Source organism: Lepus europaeus, chromosome 16 (assembly GCF_033115175.1).
Source record: "Lepus europaeus isolate LE1 chromosome 16, mLepTim1.pri, whole genome shotgun sequence".
NCBI lineage: Eukaryota > Metazoa > Chordata > Mammalia > Lagomorpha > Leporidae > Lepus > Lepus europaeus.
Genome location: NC_084842.1, coordinates 49,556,929 through 49,573,256, shown reverse-complemented (window position 1 = coordinate 49,573,256; position 16,328 = coordinate 49,556,929). Strand labels below are relative to the sequence as shown.

General features: G+C 53.2%; 1 protein-coding gene across 2 annotated transcripts in view; it reads right to left on the bottom strand.

The window, feature by feature from the left end:
* Positions 1 to 676: 676 nt before the first annotated feature.
* Positions 677 to 16,328, bottom strand: part of GATA4 (GATA binding protein 4) — a 77,752-nt gene continuing 62,100 nt past the window's right edge. For both annotated transcript variants that reach the window (XM_062212852.1, XM_062212851.1), the window contains exons 3-7: positions 9,539 to 9,705; positions 8,514 to 8,639; positions 6,213 to 6,300; positions 3,415 to 3,566; positions 677 to 2,344 (exon numbers count right to left, since the gene is read on the bottom strand). In XM_062212852.1, the coding sequence (XP_062068836.1) occupies positions 2,162 to 2,344; positions 3,415 to 3,566; positions 6,213 to 6,300; positions 8,514 to 8,639; positions 9,539 to 9,705 (716 nt within the window). In that variant the 3' untranslated portion in view covers positions 677 to 2,161. The remainder of the gene's footprint in view (positions 2,345 to 3,414; positions 3,567 to 6,212; positions 6,301 to 8,513; positions 8,640 to 9,538; positions 9,706 to 16,328) is intronic.

Here is a 16,328-nt window from a genome sequence, read left to right as displayed (position 1 = left end):
CCCATTGTGGGCTGCTGGCATGGCAGGTGGTGGCTTTACCTGCTCCGCCACAGTGCCAGCCCCACTCTCCCCATACTTTTAAATTGAAGCAATTGAGCAATCCTGTCACCTAGGAAAGTGAAGAGAAAAAAACGGACAAGGGAGAGAAAGTCCCAGTCTCCTCTCTCCCTGGAGTGGAGCATCATTTGCTCCTGCAGGGCCTACTGGAATCCAGCTATCAGGGATGGTGGAAGAGAGCAAGGGCTGCTCAGGGCTCCCCTCTAAGACACATGTCACCTCCGTGGGGCTGGGGGGTCATCTGTTCTCTGCTGAATGCAGCCCCCGCTCCAGCCTCTCGCATCTGCACGGGAGCTCTAAGAGTGACCCCACTAGGGCAGTGACATCTGTTGGACCTTGAGGACCCTTAGTCAGTGGTCGGCCCAACCCTCTCCTAGGAATCTGAAGCCCAGGGTGACCTGTCCAAGGTCTCACGGGAGTCACTGGCAGGGCTGGGACAAGCGTGCTTTCTGCCACTTGCCAGCACCTGCCACTGCCTACAGAGGAAGCCCTGGCCAGCGGCCAAATAAGAACACAGGGAGCAAACGGACTTCTGAGCAGCCCACGAGTGCATCAGTGGGCAGGCCTCTGTGTCCCCTGCAAAGGACAGCAGCAGTGACCGCCGAGGGAACAGCAGGGAAAGAGGAATACAGATAAATTTATTAGTTAAATACTGATTTTACAGCCATTTCACCTTAAGACAATGTTAACAGGTTCGTGGGCTTGGGAGGGTAGAGGAGGGTGGCCTTCGGGAAGAAAACAATGTAAATGATGATTAAAACAGATTCTTGCCTTAAAGATCTTCTCTGCTACAGCCAGTAGGATTGGGGTGGGGGCTGGGTGTGTGGGGGCAGGGCAGTAACACCACAGTCAGCTTCCGTGCTGCTGAGAGAGCGAGCGTGAGGACGCCGAAGTCTGTGAGCCCCAGCGCGCGGAGCAGAAGGCCAGCTCCGGGACAGCGCAGAGCTGCAGTCCCACAAGGCCCCCGCTGCTCTCATCCCTCCGCTGCTTTCTTTCCGTGGGTTTGATTTTGCTGTTCGTTTGCTTTGAGTCTAGGTTGCAAGATCTTTGCTCTTCATCTCCTGGATAAACGAATTCTGCTGGGGAAAGGATGCAGGCCCAGGGGCTCGTGGAGCAGGGCCACAGTCTGACGGAGCCAGAGTCCTCGGCGAATCCCCTGCTCCTAGGCAGGACGCTGTCCACCAGACACTGTCTCGGGAAGGGTCTAGAGATCCAGGTGAGCGTTTGCCAAGCTTGCTGCGGCAGCAGAACCTCCTGTCCTTGCTCCGAACAGCTGTGTGAGCGACAGGGTGACTGGAGGACGTCGGGGGTAGACTTGGGGGGCGCTGCCGCTCGGCTACGCTACCGAGCTCGTGTTTTGCAAAGGGAGAGACATGCACAGGCTGAAGGCAGAGCTGAATCACTCAGAACAGAAGGGGTTCTCATTTAGGAGGCCCTGGCAGGGAAGACAAGGAGCAAAGGATGGGGCCTCGGCACGGGAAGGTGACGTCGCCATGCTGCGGTCTGATGAAGCGCCGGCGGGTGCTGGGCGACGTGGCCCTCTCCACCGGCTCCCCAGGAAGCGCTCAGTAACATCTGCGTTGCACCTGGTGCTTTTGGAGTCAGATTTGTACTGGGGGGTGCAGAGACGTGCCATGCCTCCGGGGAGTGTTGGGCAAGGACAGGGGCTGCCCGGAGGGGCCCTGGGGCCCTGCCTCCTCCGGCCGCCCTCGGGGCCCTGGTGCTGAGAACACAGTGGAGAAGACACCAGCTTAGGTCACCGCAGTGGACAGGAGAGAAGGACACCTTGTCTCACCAGGGGTGGGACGGGGTGGAGAATGAGAAACACGTCTCCAGCTCCATGGGAAGAGAGTTCGCGTGCTCATGGTGGAGGGCGGGCTCCTCCATGCAGAGTCTGGGCTCCTGCCAGCCCCCCCACCTTGAGAAAAGGCATCAGCAAGTCCAGCACCTATGTGCCCTAACCAAGTCGTCGACTTCAAGTTTCTTCCCAGTTTTCTTCCAGAGTCACTCCCAGACAGGGGCCGGCCCGGGAGCCCAGAGCCTTGATCTCTGCCGGCCTCCGGGCCCGGGTCCACGCAGGAAGTTGAGGGGGAAGGAGGGAAGATTACGCAGTGATTATGTCCCCGTGACTGTCAGCCAAGACCAGGCTGTTCCAAGAGTCCTGCTTGGAGCTGGCCTGCGGTGACTGGCTGACCGGAGATGCATAGCCTTGTGGGGACAACTTCAGGGCAGAGAGGACTGGGTGGATGGAGGGCCCGTGGCCAGACATGGCGCTGACCGAGAACGTCTGAAAAGCACAAAGCACGCAGTGAGGCAGACAGAATGGCGCCTGCGGGCTCGGGAGGGGAGCGCCGCTGCGCAGATGGCCCCAGCGGGGCTCAACCCCAGGAGGGCAGGGCCAGGGACCCAGCCTCCCGGTTATCCCTAATCCCTGCCATCTGGGAGCTCCTCAGCTGCTTCTGACACAACACAGCCAGGGCTGAGCTGCTCAGGAGGCTCTGGGGGTTTCAGGAGACGCACCCTAAATCTTAGCACCCTCAAGTCTCCACTTTCCGACAGGGGCAACCTCGCCACCCGGAGGGGCTCATTCGGAAAGGCAGAAGCTCCCTGGGACATGGCCTTTTTCATTAAGTGCAGAGAAGGCAGCAGACTAGGACCAGGAAAGAGGGGGCAAACCAGGCGTGGAGCATCCTGCTCCCAAGAGGCCAGGAAGCAGGGATGCCATTGGCATCACCTGTGAGAGGCAGGAGGCACCGCCTGGCCATCCACAGACGTGAAGCAGGGCCTTGTGGAAACAGCACCCTTCCTGCTCTCGCCTTCCCCACCGCCACCACCCAGTCACCCTCTGCAGTTGCCACGCCTGTGCCCCTGCCAGCAGGGTCCTCCTGCCCCACCTCCTCCTGTTAAAATCCTTCAGGGCCGAGGTCTAACCACCCTGCACTCTGGAAACGGCATCATCCTGAGAGGGCTCTGCTTCCAACAGCTGGGCCCCAACCCTCTCACCCAACACGTGCAGGCTGCAGGTGGGTGTGGCCTTCCTGCCCCTCCACAATGGGTGTCAGCCCAAGGACTCCCTTCTCCTTGTCTCCAAGGGCCATGCACACAGGAGCTACCAAACATCTGTGTGTCACAGCTCTGTGCCCCAGTCCCTGAAGCTTGGTAACCTGTGCTGAGACCTAGTCTTAAGCAGACAGATGCCACAGCCAGGGAGGGCTCTGAGGGCTCAGGTCTGGCATGTGCAGCCCAGTCAGGGGGCTCACCATTGGCCTCCTGCAGCTCACGCTCTAGCACCAGCGGCCGCCTGGGACTCTGGAGTCCACTTCCCCACACACAGCTCTGTCCCGCCCATGGGCGTACCTGGGACATGGAGCTGCTGTGGCCATAGTGAGATGACAGCCCGGGCTCTGTCTTGATGGGGCGCATCTCTTCGCTGCTGCTGCTGCTGGTAGCATTGCTGGAGTTGCTGGAAGCGCTGCTCGTAGGAGGAAGGCTCTCACTGCCCGCAGGACCTGGAACAAGGCAGAGTGAGGATGCTAGCCAGGGCGGAAAATGGAGGGTGGCCCTTTGAGATGGCTGGGATTTATTTCCATTTGCTGGGGAGAGAAGCAGGGGCCCATCTCAGTGGGGCAACAGTTCTCAAAATGAGGCAAAGGTGTCAGAATTCCAAGGAGACCTTTTCAAAAGCTGGGTGGCTTCCTACCCAGATTCCAAAACTCGCAGCCCCATGTGTTTTAGGAGTCAAAGCTTTTTGCATTTTAAGGAGTGCAAATAGGTGTGAGGGTTTAGCCTAGCAGTTGAGACACCTGCACCCCATATCAGAATGTCTGGGTTCAACACCTGGCTTCAGCTCCAGCTCCAGCTCAGCTTCTTGCTAATGCAGACCCGGGAATCAGTGTGAGGGGTCAAGTAATTGGGCCCCTGTCATTCATGGGGAGACCTTGACTGAGTTCCTGGCTCCCAACTTTAGCAACAGCTGAGATGGCTGTGGGCATTTGGGAAGCAAACCAGCAGATAGGAGATCTCTGTCTCTCTCAAATAATAAGTAAAAAACAGACAACAACAAACAAAAGCAAATACTATATATTATAGGCTACCTCTAGCAGGTCTGGGACAACACCCCATACTTAAGTACATATGATGTAAATATTTACAGTAATTGGGATAGACACTGTTCAAAATAGGTTTGCAATCAAATCTAGCTTCCTGGACCTGGGACAGGGGATCACACACAGCCACCAGATGCTGCTCTGCCTGGCATTGCTATGGGGAAGCAGCGGGGAAGCATCAAGAAAGGTGGAAGCCCACAGGCAGGAGGCACGGAGAAGTCTCACAAGAAGTATGCCTGCCGGAAGGCGTAGGCCCCAGGTGAACCTGGAAGAGCAGGTGTCTGACTGTGTTGGAGGATGCAGGAGGGGGCCCTGTGTCTGACTTTGTCGTGCCTTCGATTAGAAGCTTTGGGTCAGGTCGGCCAGTTTTTCTGCGAACATGCTGCCAACCATTTAATACTTCCAATTTGGCAGCAGTACTGAGTAGGGAATGCTTTGGGCATGGTTGTTAGCCCTTGTTTTTTTTTTTTTTTTTTTTTAAATATTTATTTACTTACTTGAAAGTCAGAGTTACAGGAGAGACAGAGAGAGATCTTCTATTCACTCCTGCCCTCGCCCCTTCCCTCCCCCCTGCCAAAATGGTCGCCAAAGTCAGAGCTGGGCCAGACCGAAGCCAGGAGCCAGGAGTTTCTTCTGTGTCTCCCACATGGGTGCAGGGGCCCAAGGACTTGGACCATGCTCTGCTGCTTTCCCAGGTGCATTATCAGGGAGCTGGATTGGAGGTGGAGCAGCCAGGACTTAAACCTGTGCCCATATGGGATGCGGGTGCTGTAGACTGAGGATTAACTCACTGTGCCACAGCACCCTGCCCTTGTGCGGCTGCTCCACTTCTGATCCAGCTGTCTGCTATGGCCTGAGAAGGCAGTGGAAGATGGTCTGAGTTCTTGGGCCCTTGTACCCGCATGGGAGACTTGAGGAAGCTCCTGGCTCCTGGCTTCAGATCAGCTCAGCTCCAGCTGTTGCGGTTATTTGGGGGAGGGAACCAGCGGATGGAAGACCTCTCTCTCTCTCTCTGGCTCCACCTCTCTCTGTAACTCTGTCTTTAAAATTAATAAAATATTTTTTTAAAATGTAACCACAAATGGATTCATTCACTTTATTTAAGTTTTTTCTCTTAATTTTTGTTTTATTTTTATTTATTTGAAAGGGAGAAAGATCTTCCATCCAGTGGTTTACTCCCCAAATGCCTGCAATAGCTAGGACTGGGCTAGGTTGAAGCCAGGAGCCCATAAATCACTCCGGCTCCCTCCTGTGGGTGGCAGGGACCCAAGTGTGTGGGCCATCACCTCTGCCTCCCAGGGTGCCCGTTAGCAGGGAGCTGGGATGCAGAGGCGCTGGACTCAGCCTCAGCCACTCCATCTGGGATGCGGGCATCGCAGTGGCAGCTGAACACCTGCACCAAACACCTGCCACAGCCCTCATTCTTCAGTCTCGAAATTAAGAGGGCAATGTGGTAACAGGCTGAATTGACTATTAATGTTAAACGCTGGGTTGATTCCAGATCTGCCTCGGAGCAGCTGCGTGAGTCTGGTCTCCATTGCTCTCTCTAGGCCTCAGTTTGCTCATGATTCAGATGGGGATGATGAACGGGTTCTCACGGGGATCCTGAAAGGCTCAGCAGGACAGTGTTCATGTGGGGCCTCCTAAGCACGGGGTGCTGCCTGGGAACAGTTACACACTGACCTCCACCTCAGTCCTAGGCCACGAGCAATGGGCCCTGTGCCCTGGAGCCCAGGACGATGGAGAGGAGTTGAGTTCCTGGGTGACCGCAGCGCTGAAGAGGCAGCAAGTAACGTTCCTCTTTCCAGGCTGGTCCAGCCCACGCACTACAGTCTTTGCAATCGGCAATAACCAGGCTACAAGGTGAGCGAGCCTGCCTCAGAAGCTCCCCACATCTGCTACGGAGATGCCACTCTACTGGGCTACCGGCTCCGTCCTGCAAGGCCAGGCTAGATGGTGTTATCATCACCCGTCAGCAGCTGTGCTAGGACTCGCACACATTCCCAGGACTACTGACTTGTTCCTGGAATCACACATAGGTCTTCTCACCTGCTGGCGTCTTGGATTTGTTAAGATTCTTGGGCTTCCGTTTTCTCGTTTGAATCCCCTCTTTCCGCATCGCAAGAGGCCTGGGGACCTGCAGGATTACAAGTCAGTGTGTGTGGTTTGCCATCTGCCCCTCAACTGCATGCGACTGAAACAGGCAGGCGCGCAGTAGGAGCAGGCAATGCCTAAGCGACCCCTCGGACCTTGGGGCTGAGACCAGGTGCAAAGGCCCCCGGAACCCCTTTGGAGAAAGAGCTCAATGTATTGAGCACCTAGGTTATGTGATGGGCATTTTATTAGACCCTGGGTAAGTAGAATTAGACATAGTTCCTTCCTTCCGGAAGTTCACAGTGGAGTGGTAGAGACAGACAGCTAGAAACAACAGGCTCTATTAAATGACATGGGAAGGAAGGGAGGAAACAATAAACTCTGTCCTGGTGGGGAGGAGGGAACCCGAGGAAATCAAGGAAGGCTTCACTGAGGAGGTGACACCTGAGCAGACAATGTGCATACATTTCAGGCAGCAGGAACAACAGTATTGCAAAGGGCTTTATCATCCAGGCCAGGGCAATGTGAAAACACAAAAGGGGCACTGTTAGCAGTGACGCTGAGAAAGCAGGCATACACAGGACGGTCCTGGCGAGGGACACACAGAGGCCCACTGCTTGCAGTAGCTCTGCCCTGCACGGAGCCTGGCTGGAGCCCGTGGCGGGGTCTGTGTGTAAGGTGGGACACAGCAGAGAGGCTGTCCTGTGCCCCGGCCCCGAGATAAGCTGTCTGTGGACAAGACTTTGACCGCACCTGCTGCTCCTGAACGAGCAGTGGCCGCTCCGAGCCAGGCCCTTGAGCCCTCAGACGGCTAACCAAGGGTGGGCGCAGGACCGCAGGTCATCTTCCCGGAGTTTCTACTACTACGCCTTCCCCTCATCTGGTTTCTATTAAGCCGGACAAATATTGTCGCCCCTGGCCTATCTCACGCTTGTCTGTCATGTGGGACAGAGGAAGGCCACGTGTGCCAGAAACAACCAGCTGCGGCTTCAGTGCCAGGTTCACAGACATTGCTGCTTCAGGGTCAGAGAGAAATGCACCACACTGGTGACCTTGAACTTGCCTCCTAGTCAGAGGACCCTGCCCCTCACCTCCCAGGGGCTCCACAGCATCCTCCCCACCCCTGCCCACCATTGGAGGAGGGTCTCCTGCTGCTCCTCACACCTCTGCCCCTTTAAAGCCCGCGTTGACCTCACAAGAATCTTGCCCTCATGTTTACTCCTATTCACTTAAGCATAGTTTTTAAAAAGTAGTGGAATACATGTAACCTAAAATTTACCATCTTAAGACATTTTTAAGCATACCATTCAGTAGTGCTAAGCAGATCCATACTGTTCTGCCATCATTACCACCATCCACCATGGCAACTTCATCAGTGTCTTAACTGCTAGGCTAAATGTCCACCCCAGGGTGTGTATTGTTAACCTTAATAAACACAGCTAGCCTAATTTCTTTAAAAAATACAGTAATTCTCATTTAAATAATGAATACTTATTTCCCCAAATCCTTACTAGCACTATATTTTACACACATTGTAATGATCGACAAATACATGTGCAAAATGAGGAATCTCAGGGTTTTTCCACTTATACTCCCGATTTTCAGGAAGGCCTAGCATGTCTGCCTACACTGAATGGCTATCTAGGGGGCTTCTCTGGGCTGTCTGCTCATAAATTTTGCCCATCTGGGGAGCTGGGAAGAAAAATCAATTGTTTTCTTATGGGGGTTATAGGATCTGCTTTTGGTTTTGTTTTGTTAACTTTGTTTAACCTACATTTGAGCAAGGCTTGCATATGGACCATCTACAGTGTGCCCAGGGAGTGCACAGTGAAGACAACGCTCTCTAATCCTTGTTCCCCCAGCCCCATGTCCTTTCCTAGACAAGCTCCACGCTTCCAACTCCTGTGTCCTTCCAGAGGTGTGCTGTGTGTGCATCAGCAACTACATGTGAGTTATGTTCCTTTTTCAAAATGAAAATGCTATGGGACCAGCATTGTGGTGCAGTGGGTAAAGCTGCCACCTGGGACACCAGTGTCCCATACAGGTGCTGGTTCCAGTCCCAGGTGCTCCACTTCTCACTCAGCTTGCTGCTAATGCACCTGTGAAAGCAGGGGAAGGTGGCTGAAGCACTTGGGACCAGTCTAGAGGGAAAGAGCCGGCAGCCTGCCCAGCGGGCACTGGGGCCGTGGTGGGCTGCGCAGTGGGGCGGGGTGGGGGCTGGGGCCATGGGGCGCGGCGGGGCGGGGCGTCACTCACCCCGTGGAGCTTCATGTAGAGGCCGCAGGCGTTGCACACCGGCTCACCCTCGGCGTTGCGGCGCCACAGCGTGGTGGTGGTCGTCTGGCAGTTGGCACAGGAGAGGCCTACTCGACGGGAGGCGGACTGCGACACAGGGAGGAAAGCTTTCCCATCTACTTCTGCAAAGCTGGGCCTCCCTGGAGGGGTAGCAGGGCTGGGCCACTGTCAGCAGCCCCATCCTGACGCTCCCTTACCCATGCCACTCGGAGAAGTGAACGAAACCAAGACTAACGCTGCAAGGGCACTCTCAGCCTGGCTTCCGCAGCACGTGAATGGCTCAGCAACCCTGGCTCTGGCCGCAGAAATGCTTCCACCACAGATAGAACTAACCTGGGCTGCGGGTGCGGGTGAAGAAGCCCTGGACCCTAATGGCGTCGAAGATGGAATGGGCCTTGGGACCTCAGGAAAGGGAAGCATCCTGTGTCCCCTCTGTCCCTCCCTGTCTAATACCATGCAAGCCAATGGTTGCTGAGCAGAATCAAATTACCTTCAAAAACAGCATGGTACCAAGAGCCACAAATCAGTCCCAGTCATTGGGCCCAGTGCAAACTGCTTAACCTTTGGGCTTGGGGTTTTAGCAGCCTTCCTCCTGGGGCTGCTGTGCACGTAGGACACCTTCCAGACAGCACTGGCATGGGAGCCAGCGTGGCTGGGTTCCTGCTGCACATGGGAGATGCACTGTCAATGTGACTGTGGGTGACGCCACTGGCTTTCTGAGCCTCACTTCGCTTCTGTACATCAAAGGGGTTGGACCAGAAGGTCTGGCACATGCTGGGGGCTCACACCAACCCTAAGGGTGTGAGAAGTTATGCACTGCTCCCAGCCACCTGCCCAATCCCTCAAGCCACACCCTCAAATTCCAGAATTCCAAAATTCCAAACCAGAGACTTTCCAGCTAAGGGGAGAGCCGACAGCAGGTGCCAACAGGAGTAGGGGGCCCGGGGAGCCCCAGCTGCTAGACTGGGCTGGGGGCACCTGCTTACCAGTCGGCGCTGAGGCTTGATGAGGGGCCGGTTGATGCCGTTCATCTTGTGGTAGAGGCCGCAGGCATTGCACAGGTAGTGTCCCGTCCCGTCCCGCCGCCACAGCGGGGTGGACATGGCCCCGCAGTTGACACATTCTCTGCCTTCTGAGAAGTCATCAAACATGTCTATTGGGTGAGAGACACACAGGATTGACTCTTAGCTCATGCCCAGCAACCTTGCGTGTTGAGAATGTGGAGGCCGCAGGCATAATGCGGGAGGAGAGAGGGGTCACCTTGGGGTGCCTGTCGCTTCCTCCGCTCACCTCAACCCCAGGGCAGCAGCTGCACGGACTGCAGCGGGAAGTGGACTTTGTCGCAGGCCCAGACTGCGAGGTGTAAGTAAGGGCTGTCACCAGCAGCCTGGGCTGCAACCTGGGCATCCACACTTCACCCACTCCGGCCTTTGGGGCCCACAGCCTCCACAGCTCTCCCCTAACATGGAGATCTGCTGAGATCCTCCCCCTCCCCACCGCCAATTCAAAATTAAGGTTATTTCCCGCTGGGAATAAAAGTACAACAAATATTTACTCCAGGAAAATGAGAAAGGGCCAACAAGGGTAAAGAAAATAGACATCTTCACCAGTTACAAGTATTTTTGTTCTACTGCAAAACTTTATATGTTGACAGATATCTCTGCCTAATTGAGGTCAAGCTATATAACTTAAGCCCTTCCTGCCGGTTCGAGCCCCAGCTGCCCCAGTTCCAATCCACCTCTCTGCTATGGCCTGGGAAAGCAGCAGCAGATGGCCCAAGTGTTTGGGCCCCTGCACCCACATGGGAGACCAGGAGGAAGCTTCTGGCTCCTGGCTTTGAATCGACACATCTCCAGCCATTGTGGCCATCTGGGGAGTGAACCAGCAGATGGAAGACCTCTCTCTCCATCTGCCTCTCTGTAACTCTGCCTCTCCAAAACTCTTTCAAATAAATAAAATAAGTCTTTTAAAAAATAATTTAAGTCCTTCCTTTGCATAATACCAAAGCATTATAGTATTAATTAAAAATTACATTATTAAAATTCTTATTAATTACATTCAAGTTTCTTTATTAAAAATTATTAACTTATTTTAGCACAGCATAATATTCCCCCATGGGAATGTGGCATACTTTGTCCTTATCCATTTTCTCATTTTTTGTTTTGTAAACACTGTCTGTTTTGTACACAGATTCCTGGGTTTGTGTTTATTCCTTAGGGTATTCTTCTAGGATTAGAAGTCAAAGTCAAAGGGACTAGATTTTTTTCTTAAGTTCTTGAAATTCTCAGACTGCCCTGCATAGGTTTCACGAGTTCACTTTTCTCAGGGTAATGTTTCTGTGCGCTCTGCTACCACAGCTGTTTGCCTGCTCACTGGCACAAAGTCAAGGTGCAAGTATGACCACCCACGGGAGTCCACCCTTGCACCGAGGCTGCCGTCCTGTGCCTCCACTCACTCCCCCACCCTCCCCATCACCCGTATCTGCCTTGTGCATTGAATCTTACAATGGACAGATTCCATGTGCATCTGTGCATCTGTTCTTGCGATCCTGGTGAAGAGAGGCTAGGCTGGTTTTCTTACTCCCTGTCTTCTGTGTAATTCCTGGCTCAGAGCTTCAAGCAGTCTCTCTGACTCCATGCTATCCTAATTTTGTGTCCCTAAATATAGCTACCTTGATCTCTGGATTATTCTTGTCCTGCTGCTCCAGTGCAGAGGGGGCACATTTTGGGGGGCAGGTGAGTGGAGGGCCCATCCACCAGGACCCAGCCTTGGGGCTTAAAGCTGGACATTTCGCTCCTCCTACAGACCAACTACTTGCTGTAAGGGAATGTGGGCAGGAGGAGGATGGTGTGGGGAGGCCTCCCCCTCAACTCTGGGTATACAAACAGTCATTTGCACCTGCAAACAGGTAGCTGTGTGTCCACACCAAGTAAACAATGTGCAGGTGTGAGGGGCTGTTTGCTCAGGCCAGGGAGCTGAGCACAGCCGGCACAAGAGAAGCTATTTTTACACCTGGGTCACTCAGAGGGCCTGCCACAAGGTCACCTGCATTCAGAGGTGACTGCTGTCCGCAGCTTGTTCCCACCTAGACTCTGTCACCAACACCATCCTCACCACCTCTGCAGCCCTTGCCTGTAGCTGCCAGACTGGCTCCTTAAACACAAGACCTCCTGTAAGGACCTAACCCCACCCCCACCCCCACCCCCACCCCCAGGAGGGAGACACCAGCAATGTCATTTTGTCAGGCTTTGCAATAAACACTAGATGGCACTATAGTCTCAAAAGTGAAACAAGACTCACTCTTGTCTCAGTTGTGCTTGGGGAAGCAGGATTCTGCAGATCATCCTTCTAGTCCAAACCCAGTGCAAGCCTCTTATTGTATTTTTATTTATTATGAAAAAAAATAACATTCAGAACTGGACCGGGACCGGTGCTGTGGCGTAGTGGGTAAAGCCATCACCTGCAGTGCCAACATCCTATATGGTCGCCCGTTTGAGTCCTGGCTGCTCCACTTCCAATCCAGCTCTCTGCTATGGTCTGGGAAAGCAGTAGAAGATGGCCCAGGGCCCCTGCACCCACATGGGAGACCTGGAAGAAGCTCCTGGCTCCTGGCTTCAGATTGGTGCAGCTCCAGCCATTGTGGCCATCTAGGGAGTGAACCAGCAGATGAAAGATCTCTTTCTCTCTCACTCTCTGCCTCTCTGTAACTCTGCCTTTCAAATAAATAAATAAATCTTTTAAAAAGTAGACAGAATATAAAAATGAACTGTTATCTAACCAATGTCCAATCTCCAACAATTTGTGGTCAGTCTTGTCCCATCTCTACCTCTGCCTACTTCCTCCCATCCTATATTATTGAAAGAAATCCCAGGCACACTTATCATTTATTCATAAATAGCTCAGTATGCCTCCCTAGCAGATAAAGATTCACACTCTTCCCCTATTAAAGATAAGCAAACCAGCTTCTTTCCTACATCCTGGTGCATTTGAGCACCACAATAAAAAAAAAAAAATCTCATGGTCTGTTCTCTGATTTAGAAGAAAGATCGCCCTTTCTCGTCTCACAGACTGTTCTATACGCAATGACAGAATCTTAGAGAAAGACCCAGGAATCTTGGGAGGTCTCCTCTTTGCTGACTGCTCATCTGCTGCTGCAAAACTCCTTGAGGCTTGCCCCGGAGAGAGGGTTACACATTCAAGCAGCGATCTCACTGGCCAGCTGAAGTCATCGGAGGTTGGCAAATATGTATTTGTCACTGACAAATATTTACTAAGCATCTGTATTTAAGCACTCCCATAGCTGTCACAGGAGCTAACAGAGAGCTTTGTTCTCAGAATGCCAATGATCTAGTGGGGCAAACTGGACGTGAGTATCAGTAATGAGTAACACTATTACTCAATGCATTTTCAGGGCATACCCTCAACAGAGGGCAGGGATTGGTGGTAGGCACTACCCAGACAGGATAGGAAGTATGGAAGCCCAACCCAGAAAGAAGTCTGACCCAGACAGAAGGGTCAGGTGTTCCAGGAACAGCAAAGGAAAGACCTGGATGGGAGGGACAGGCCGTGTTTCCCTGGGGCTCCCAGTCAGACACCCCAAATCTGAGGAGTTCCCACATTTCCCACCACAAAATCTTGCCCTCCTACCTACTTGCTCAGGGACATATGCCATACATTTTCTAAATGCTATTACACAGACAAGGCACCCATGGAGTTAAATGTTCCATAATGTTAAATTTAAAAATGCAGCACACAGAACACCAAAGACTTTGTGACATCAGAGACTACCAGAAAGACACTTTTATTAGATCAGTTAAATTGTATGGACTTTTCTTTCGTAAAACACCATCCTGAATTCTTATAATTGCCTATATTTGAAAATTTGATGAAAGAGAAGCAGGCATTAGGTGTGGCAGTTAAGATGCCCCTTGGCAATGATTTCTATTTCCGGTATCGGGGTGCCTGGTTCAAGTCCAGGCTACTCTGCTCTGATCCAGCTCCCTGCTAGTGCAGGAAGGCAGCAGATGATGGCTCATGCAATGTAGTCCCTGCTGCCCACATGGGGAGACCTAGATTGAATTCTAGGTCCCTGGTTTCAGTCTGGCCTAGCCCTGGCTACTGTGGGTATTTGGAGAGTAAACCAGTGGATGAAGATCTCTCTCCCTTTCAAATAAAAAAAAAAGAAAAGAAACTTGAAAAAAAAAAAAAAGAACTCAAATATGGCAGCAGCTCCTAACCCACACTGAGGAAGGGGCTGTTTGATCTCTGACTTCTGACTTACATTATTTTTTTCCCTCCTGGACTGAAGAATTGTGGGAACAGATTTCATACCCTGCTGCCTGAGCACACACCCTGGGGGAAGTAGGAGTGACAGGCTGTGAGCCCCGAGCCAGCACTAACGTCTGGGGTGAGCCTTCTTGTCCCTTCATAGGGAAGGTGCTGGATGGACCTTCCTAGGGAGCAACTGCGACTTCCAAGGTGGGAGGACAAAGCTATGGCCTCCACCTGAAGGCAGCCATACCTGCCCAGTGCTGGGCAACATGGGAATTGGTCCAACCACTTGGGAATCAGTGGGAATCCAGCCCTGGGAAGGATCACCCCACATTGGGAGGAAAGACTTGTAATAATAGTTGTAAAGTCCTTTGCAAATAAGAGGAAAAACTTACAACAATGGCTGTAAAGTGCTCTGCAAACACCCAATGAGATAACAATGATGGATTATTGTTGGGAGCCTGGCGGAGGGAAGGGGGAGGCCTTGGGACAAATTGTGGTGCTGGGTTAGTGGGGAGAGGGGAGGACAGATAAAAGAGCCTAGGAGATTTGGGAATCTGTCCTTTTCCCAAACCACTGGGGCCATTCTGAGTCGCATACTGCCCCAGACTTGACCAAGTGTGACACACAGGCGGTCACTGACAGAGCGCAAGATTGACAGTGTGGGGGCCGGCGATGTGGCATAGCGGGTAAAGCCACCGCCTGCAGTGCTGGCATCCCATATGGGTGTCTGTCTGAGTCCCAGCTGCTCCACTTCTGATCCAGCTCTCTGCTATGGCCTGGGAAAGCAGTGGAGGATGGCCCAAGTCCTTGGCCCTTGCACCCACATGGGAGACCCAGAAGAAGCTCCTGGCTCCTGACTTCAGATTGGCTCAGTTCTGGCAGTTGCAGCCAACTGGGGAGTGAACCCGTGGATGGAAGACTTCTCTCTCTCTATCTTTCGCTCTCTCTGCCTCTGCCTCTCTATAACTCTGCCTTTCAAATAAATAAATAAATCTAAAAAAAGAAAAAAAGACTAACATTCTGTGTACCACGTGTGAGGTCTCAAAGTTGCTGCTCACGGGTCATGCCGGCTGATGATTGTTTCGGCATTCAAAAGCACAAAATGAATGTGTCCTAACCCCAAGGATGCAGATCTAACTCCTCACCTTCACCCATGACCTGCCTTTAAAAAAAAAAAAAAAGTTTTGTAAGGAGTAAACAAGCTCAGTCTGGCTTCCTAGGTGCAGGACGGCCATTCCTAGGAATTAAGGCAAACTAGTCCCACCCAGGTGCCTGAAAGAAAAATGTAGGCCAGGAGGTTGAAGGCTCCCAGCCCTGAAACCCCTGCAGAGAAACTGACCAAACACTCCGCCCTCTCCCGGGATCTGCCCACCCCACCCTCTCGGGGACACAGGCAGCTGTTAGCAAGTCAGGGGGGGATAAGGAGGGCGAGAAAGAGAGGGAGAGACAGCAGGGGCAATCAGAGGCCAGGGACGTGGTGGGCAAGCTCCTGCCCACTGCCCACAAGCTGGAGAGAAAGTTCAGCTGATGGGGTTAGTGTAGCTCAAGCATTTGCTGTGTCTGCTATTCTTGCCCCTGTGGTGAGTGCTGGACATACAGTCACACTAGAAAACTGTGGGTGAAGTCTCTGCCCAGAGGGGTTGGGGTCTAGCTGCAGACACATAAAATAAAGCCAACAGTTGACTACATGTGACAAGGCGCAGTGGGCCTGGGCTGTAGCCCCACCCGCGTGCACATCTCCCACTGTTCTAGGTCACGCTGTAACCTATCCTGGGAGAGCAGATACACAAGCACAGTGAACATGACCCAAGCCTGGTGTGGGCACCCCATGCTTCGACAGAGAGGCCAGAGGACAGTCAGGAGTTTCCTGGGGAAGGCCCCAAACGTGGCCACAAGTGGGGTGACCATCTGTCCAGAGACCTTCCTCTGGGAACCAAAGGGGCCTCAGGAGCAAAGTCCCTGATCCCACTGGAATGTCCCATGCAAAGGTCGCCAGAGGCTGGGCCTGGATCCACGACTGTGGCTGGCGCCTAGGCCTGGGGCACAAGGAGCAAACAAATCCTGAGGTCTTTCTGCCAGCCCTTGAGCCTTGGGTCTTCTGGGCTTTGTCAGGCCCAGGCAGATGCCTGTGACAGGAGGCTGCGAGGGGAGGGCCCAGGCTTGGGCAGCGTGAGGCCGGCTGGGATTACAGCACCTATTTTGGAAGCTCCAGCAGCGGCTGAACAGAAGCTGCGCACGCCAGGCCTGGCTTGGAGCGGCCCTGTGGCGCGGGGCCTCTGCCGCTGACTGCGGAAGACCAGGCAGAGGGGGCAGCACCCAGGCGCTGGCGGGGGGCCTCCCTGCACAGCTCCAGAATGGGACTCGGGTTTAAAACATCACAGACAAGGACGTTCTGAAAGGAAGTTAGAAACACGGAGGAAGGAAGGAAAAAAGGGAGGAAGGAGCCAGAGGCAGAGGAGCAAGAGGCTGAAGAGCAAAGACAAGAAAATCTTCCAGGACCTA